Genomic DNA, 7,308 nt, shown 5'->3' on the forward strand with positions numbered 1-7,308 from the left:
AAGTCGGTTACTTATTTGGATAAGCAGAGCTGGTCTCTTTATCACTGTGTCCGACCTCATCAAGGTCAGATAGATGTGGATTATGTTGGATCTGTTAATTAGGTTTTATTCATTTTGGGCCTGACTAGCATTTCTGGGTCAGGGTATAAAATTGATGTTCATTTATAGTAGATTTGTCAATAAAAATAATAGGTTATATATATAATATATAGGGTAAAGTATATTTTTTGTCCCTGAAGTTTGGTAAAAGTTTTAAAAATACCCTTAAGTTTTATTTTGTATCAATTTTGTCCCAAAAGTTTTCGATTTGCATCAAATATACCCCCGACGGCTAAATTTTCAAAAAATTTAAGACCAATCTAACAATAATGCATGAAAATGATGCTTGATTTGCTTGTATTGAAGGTTGTTCTTATGAAATTGTTGTTGAATTGGTCTTAAATTTTTTGAAAAATTAGCCGCCAAGGGTATATTTGATGCAAATCGAAAACTTTTGGGACAAAATTGAAACAAAATAAAACTTAGGGGTATTTTTTTATTTGTAAACACAAAAGAAGGGTGTTCATTGATACATAATTTAAGATTGAAATGAAAGTTTAAGCATTGGAATTAGGAACAACAAAACCCAAAGGTGATAGAGTATAAAAGAACTTGGAGTATTCAAAAGTCAATTTTCTTTTTGAAAACTTATCAGCTATAATTTGGATCAAGACTTCACCACATCTACCTTGCAATCTAAATATTCAGTGATACAAGTATATTTGGTTGGGATTAAAAAAGTTTTCATTAAAACTCCATCAAAACTTTCATTCAAACTCATCCATAAAACTTTTGACCACTTTTTTACCCCAATCCAATCATTTACTTCCCTCTAACAAAAAACCCCTCTAGTATCTTACAGTGCATCCGATATGGGTGGATATTGATTCTTTATTAAGAAAAAACCCACCAAAAAAAAAATTATATTGCACATGTTCTTTATAAATCTAGTAAAATCCTTCACTCCTCACCTAATTTTACTTTTCACCAAAGAAATTCCTATCTGATATATACCTGGCAAAATACAAAGGAGTTGAAGATCAAAGTGTTGAGCACTTGAGTTGCATCTGAACCAGTAAGTCCCAGTAGCCTCTTCCCATCAAAATTGAGAAGTGCAAGGACAATCAATTGATACAAACTCTGACCAAAGATGTTCCTCCACATTGGTTTGGTGATAAAACTTGCTTTTCTTCCAACCGGGGGTCTTTCCATTAGTCCATCATTGGGAGGCTCAGTAGCCAGAGCCAATGCACCCAATGTGTCCATAATCAAATTTACCCAAAGCAACTGAACAGCTGTGAGTGGTGCAGATCCTGAAAATAAAGAGCAAAAAATAATAATAGTAATAATTTATGTTCCTTGAAGGAGATACAATAAAATTTGAACGGAAAATAAAAACTTCCGTAAGTCCAACAAACCAGTGATGCATGCAGAAACAAAGTTGATAACCAGAGCAACAATATTTACAGTTAGCTGAAACTGCACAAATTTTTGTATGTTTATGTATATGGCACGTCCCCATTTGGCCACGTTAACGATAGTAGTGAAGTTATCATCCATTATAATCACATCAGCATTTTCTTTGGCAACCTGCATGAGGTATGATTTGAAACAGACAGAATGAAATAGCATTAGAATTTGGTAACGTATAACAGACAATAATATAAAATGACAGAAAATTCAAGTCAAGGATAATTCAATATTTGTGAGTGAGAATTTCATTTAGAAGAGTTTATCATGTCTTTTTCAAAAAAATAGAAACAAACCTCAGTTCCAGCGATCCCCATGGCAAGTCCAATGTCTGCCTCATGCAGTGCAGGAGCATCATTGGTTCCATCACCAGTTACAGCTACAACCTCACCAAACATATTCCTCAAATTGGATACTAAGGTGTGCTTGTCAAGCGGTAGGGAACGTGCCATTACCTGAAGGAAACCATGTTAAGAACATAAAATAAGAATCGAAAGTTGCAGTATCTTTGAACAAGAGCACAACCTGAATATTTGGTATGATATCTCTCATTTGCTCTGGCGACAAGTTTCGAAACTCTGGTCCTTCTACAGCTACACCACCCTCGATGAGTATACCACATTCTTTAGCTATGGCTCTAGCTGTATTTATGTTATCACCGGTCACCATACGGACGGTTATTCCAGCTGCTAAACAAGTTTGAACAGCTTCCCTGACCCCAGGCCGCACAGGATCCTTGATTCCTACAATTGCTATCAGAGTATAGCCATGATCAGGGATACTGTTTTCCCCTTCTGTTGCGTCTATATCTTTAACAGCCAAACAAAGAGTTCTCAGAGCTTCAGAGGCAAAATCGTTTATGACATCGTTAACTTTATTCGCCTGTTCTTCAGGAAGATCAGCAGCATTTCCATTAGAATCAATGATTTTGTCACACATTCTTAGTATTATTTCTGATGCTCCTTTGCAGAGAGCTCTGACCCCTCCATTAGGAAGACTCACAAGCACAGACATCTTCTTCCGAACTGAATTGAAAGGCTCAACCTTAATTATCTTATAGGTACTGCGCTGTGCATCAAAATCACCACCTGTGAGCAAACCAAATTCCAACAATGCTGATTCTGTTGGTGTTCCCAATATTGTGTTATTTCCGGTTTCATCCTTAACTACTTCAGAAGATGTATTTTGAAATATAGCCTGCAAAAGGATGCTCATTACTTCCTCAGGTATCTCTGTTTTCAGCTTCTCTGCACTCTCACTACCTTTGATCTCGGCCACTTTTTCGCATACCCAAATCTTGTTCACAACCATATGGTTAGTGGTCAATGTTCCTGTCTTATCTGTGCAAATGCAACTTGCAGAACCCATAGTCTCACATGCCGAAAGATGTCTCACAAGTGCCTTGTCATTCATTAATTTTTTCATTGCAAAAGCAAGACTAAGTGTCACAGCTAATGGTAATCCTTCCGGAATTGCGACAACTATTATGGTCACTGCAATAGCAAAGTAGTCCAGCAGTTTCATTGCATCATTCATAGACCAACTACCAAAGTCACCAGAGACTGCTTTCTCAACAAGAAACCTTATTGTCAACACGATAAATGTCAACACGGCAAAAGCCAACCCGATTTTACCAATAATTGTTGCAACTCCATGCAATTTCACTTGCAATGGAGTCTCCTCCTCACCTCCCTCGCTTAAAGTTTCCATCAACTTCCCCCATTCAGTCCTCATGCCAACTGTTGTAACTATCATCTTTCCCTGACCATCCTGCACTTTGGTTCCCGCAAGAAGAAAAGGTTTTTGTTCATCTATATTTACTGGTTCACTCTCACCTGACAAACTTGATTCATCAATTAGTAATGAGTATCCAGTTACAAAAACTCCATCAGCTGGAACTTGATCACCAGTTGACAAATGGACAATATCTCCGACTACCAAATCGTAGATAGAAACCTTCTGTCTCTTCCCATCCCTGGTCACCTGGACAAAGAGCTTTTTCTTCTCTTTGTCCAAATCCCTGAATTGCAAGGATTGCTGGTAGTCACTAATAGCAGTAACAGTAACAACCAAAAACACACTAAGTATGATACCAAGACCATCATAAACACCCTTTGGCCATCCTTCAGTGGGAAGCCCTATAGCTATAGAAACTAGAGCACAAACTATGAGAATGATTAGTGTTAAGTCATGCAATGCCTCCCAAACAAACATCAAGAAAGATTTTGAAGGTCTCTCCGTGTAGTGGTTAAGTCCATAAATTTGTTGCCTGTTATGTATACTATCTTGGCTAACGCCATCGTTCACGGAGACTGAGAGTTTCCTCGCAATCCCTTCAGCTCCGCCAATTTTTTTAAAATTCTTTAGATCATGGGCAGAAACAAGCGTTGCTATATCATCTGGTTCAATTCTGAAACCAGATTCTCTTGTCTTTTCCGATAGCTCGTATTCAACTGCTGAACTAATAGCTGTATGTTTAAGAGAACTGAAAAAATTTAGAAAATGTGCAAGCAGTATGTAAACCATTCTAAAACAATGATTATGTTAGAAGCACACCATTCTTTAAAAGATCTTTTGCCCGATGAACATGGACAGCAACCCGAATGCTCCTTAGTTTATGCTGTAAATAAAGATAATATGGTCAGCATTTACTACGAATCTATGGGGTTCCAGCTTCATCAAATGAGAAAAAATTGAGAGGATAATGCATTTGAAGCTGAAGGATTAAAGTAGGGGGTAAAAATTCAACACACGAAAATCTTTTTAAGTTCAATATTCAAAGCAATCTCTCTATCAATAGAGGTCATTTTGCAAGGAAGTACATCATTGAAGCAAGAGCATGCTCTAGAGAAAGAGGCACAGAGGAGAGCTACCATACAAGGATGAATGCAAGGTATGAGCAAATACAAATAGAAAATTTTGCATATATACTTTGTATGGAAATTGCAAAAATTACACTATTCGAATGTGTTGTTTTGGCAACACCATTTTACCTCTTATCAAGAGACTAGATTTTTCTTTTGGTAAAATATAAATAAAAAAAAAAAAAAAAGGTTACGGGAGAATGTTACTCCCATATCCTCCATTCTTGGAGCAGCTTCCACAAAAGAAATCATCCGACTCTAAGTTTAAGCTGATCAAGATAAGCATGTCAACACACTGATTTACCTCTCAGAGAACATGAGATATGCTAATGATCAAATTCCTTGAAGTAAACCTAGTTAGGTTGATTTAGTAGTTAGCTCACTAGTTAACTTAAACAAGTGTTGGGATTCGAATCCTGCCTTGTACATGCAGCAATTCTTTGACTAAAGACAAACTCTTAAATGGACCTCCGATATGCAATGGATTAGTGCTTGTCTTGTGGGGTTAGGGAATATTATGGAAACCAGAATTTCTTGAAGTAAGAGACTCCCATAATGGTAGATTAAAAGAGAAGACCTTTCTCCAATGCTCCTCCCAAAAGTTTAATGTTTTATAACCTTGAGGTAGGGGTGTGCATGGCCCGGCCCGGCCCGAAGACCCGATCCGGCCCTGAACACTTTAGGGGCTATTTTGGTGTGATTTCACCGGGTAGGGGTCTCAAAAATAGACCCGGTCATTATTTCGGGTCGGGTCTGGGTCATGATTCGGGTTACCCGAAGTCGGCCCAGTGGCCCGGTCATCATACATAATTAATATTTTGTGTTATTAGTGATAGATGATAGCTATTCTTATGTGGAATTTAAGTATTGTAAATCTTAATATTTTGTATTATTAGTTATTATAAGACTATAAGTTAATGTATTATGTTTAAAATGCATAAGATTTTAGACTAATGCATAATATTGTGTTATTTATATTGATTTAAATATTTGTTGCTATTAGACAATATTAGTATTGATTATGATTATGGTTTAATTTTAGAGAAAAGTTGGTTCTTGTTATATTTTTCTAAGTGAATTTTACCATGTCAAATAATAATTGGAGTATTGGAAATTTGGATATTTTCACATGCTAGCTTATAAGAAGGTATCAAGGTAATGTAATGTTAACGGCCCAGTTTTCACCCGATTTTTACCCAGTATAATCGTGGCCCGAAAGTGTATAGGTTTCATCGGGTTTAAGGCCGGGTTCGGGTCTAATAAATAGGCCCGATATATATTTCAGGTCGAATTTAGGTCATATCAAATCCGGTTTTCACCCGACCCATGCACACTCCTACCTTAAAGAATAAGTATCCAAGGGCTAGTGGAAGTAAGTATTTAACACCTCAACCGTTCCTATCCTTGGCATACTTATATGAAAACTAGAAGAATGTCTTTGGTTTTAGTATTGTTGTATATAGTTATTGGTATTTTCCTCTTTTAGTTTTGAATTAATAGTCAAATTAGTCCTTAAAATATTTTTTCAATCAAATTGGTCTTTTAAAAATTACGAATTAATCATATCTGTCCTTCAGTTATAACACTCATAATTTTTGTCAATAATTGATAATGTGAAATGTTAACTGATAGTATACATGATACATAACATGTTCAATTAGATGTTGACTAAATATATTTACGAAAATCTATCAATTTAGTCACTAGATCATATTAGGAATAAGTATTTTGTAATTGAAGAAAATGACTAAATTAATAAACTTTCATAAACATATTTGGTCAATATCTAATTAGATATATCAAGTATTATATATGTTATTAATTAACGTTTTACAATATTAATCTTTGAAGAAAATTGTTAATGGAATGACTAGAGGACGAATATGATTAATTCGTAATTTTTTAAGGACCAATGTGATTAAAAAAAAATTTTAATGATGAATTTAAAAATATCTTATTTTTTCAAGAACTAATTTAACTATTAACCCTAGTAACTTTTTAAAGATAGAAATTCAGGGACAACGATGAACAAAGTGCTTTTATTTTAGAGTAAAAATTGGTCAATTTTCGGCCTAGTGGACAAATTTCAGTATATGTTCGATTGAAGTCATCTAAAAAGTCACAGGGATATTACTATAATTACTTTAATTTGGCAATCCCAGAGACCACAATACAATTGTGAATACCAGGAAATAAAATGACTCATGTAGTCATGTATGCTTCTTTGGATTTGAGCACTTATTCTTACTGGTCTTTTGTCTTCTAAATTCAAATTCAGATTGTTGTCATTTTTTCTTTTTTTTATCTAATCAACAGTAAGTCTGCAACCAGTTATGCGCAATGATAAAAATTAAATTGTAAAGTTTGTCAATTATCTGTAACTGTTTCCAAAATTTTGTAGTTTGATAATTTTTTTTTTTTTTTAAGAGGAAAAACATAAACTCAAGAGACAGCTTAAATACAACTTTCAATACTTCGTCTCTCTCATTACGGTTGTAGACCTATGGTATTTTCACAAATTTTGTTTCAGAGAGTTTTGGAGGATAGGAGTTTTAGAGGATTCAAACTCAATCATAAATCTTAACGTTCTTATTTTTCAAGTTTCACCAAATTGGGAGAATTTTTTTATCAATTTTAATTTAATTTATATCTTTATTTCTAAAAATTATGTATTCGTATATAAATATATGTATTATTTAATTTATTTTTAATATATATTTTTTTGTTTTAATATAAATTATTAATTTGATAGTTAACTTTTTTTTTTATGCATACCTACGAGCATTGTAAATAAGTATTGGACAGCGCCAGCTGAAGGCTTGGCGGTGGCGATGGAGTCTGGAGAGCTAGAAAGTGAAGCGGCAACTGAGTTATTCTGATCGAAGTTCGTGATTGGAGAAGGGAGGTTAGGGTGATATTGGATGCAAACAGTGAT

At 34.7% G+C, this 7,308-nt stretch overlaps 1 protein-coding gene across 2 annotated transcripts in view; it reads right to left on the bottom strand.

Annotated features, from left to right (window-relative positions):
• LOC107625424 (calcium-transporting ATPase 4, plasma membrane-type) overlaps nucleotides 594–7,308 on the bottom strand; it is a 13,682-nt gene continuing 6,967 nt past the window's right edge. Inside the window, exons 1-6 of one of the 2 annotated variants that reach the window (XM_021115921.1) lie at nucleotides 4,503–4,975; nucleotides 4,066–4,129; nucleotides 2,035–3,977; nucleotides 1,806–1,964; nucleotides 1,458–1,629; nucleotides 594–1,352 (exon numbers count right to left, since the gene is read on the bottom strand). In XM_021115921.1, coding sequence (XP_020971580.1) covers nucleotides 1,039–1,352; nucleotides 1,458–1,629; nucleotides 1,806–1,964; nucleotides 2,035–3,723 — 2,334 coding nt within the window. In that variant the 5' untranslated portion in view covers nucleotides 3,724–3,977; nucleotides 4,066–4,129; nucleotides 4,503–4,975 and the 3' untranslated portion in view covers nucleotides 594–1,038. Of the gene's footprint in view, nucleotides 1,353–1,457; nucleotides 1,630–1,805; nucleotides 1,965–2,034; nucleotides 3,978–4,065; nucleotides 4,130–4,502; nucleotides 4,976–7,308 lie in introns of those variants that run through there. The other variant, XM_016328052.2, reaches the window with a different exon arrangement.

The sequence above is a fragment of the Arachis ipaensis genome, chromosome B02 (genome assembly GCF_000816755.2).
Source record: "Arachis ipaensis cultivar K30076 chromosome B02, Araip1.1, whole genome shotgun sequence".
Taxonomy (NCBI): domain Eukaryota; kingdom Viridiplantae; phylum Streptophyta; class Magnoliopsida; order Fabales; family Fabaceae; genus Arachis; species Arachis ipaensis.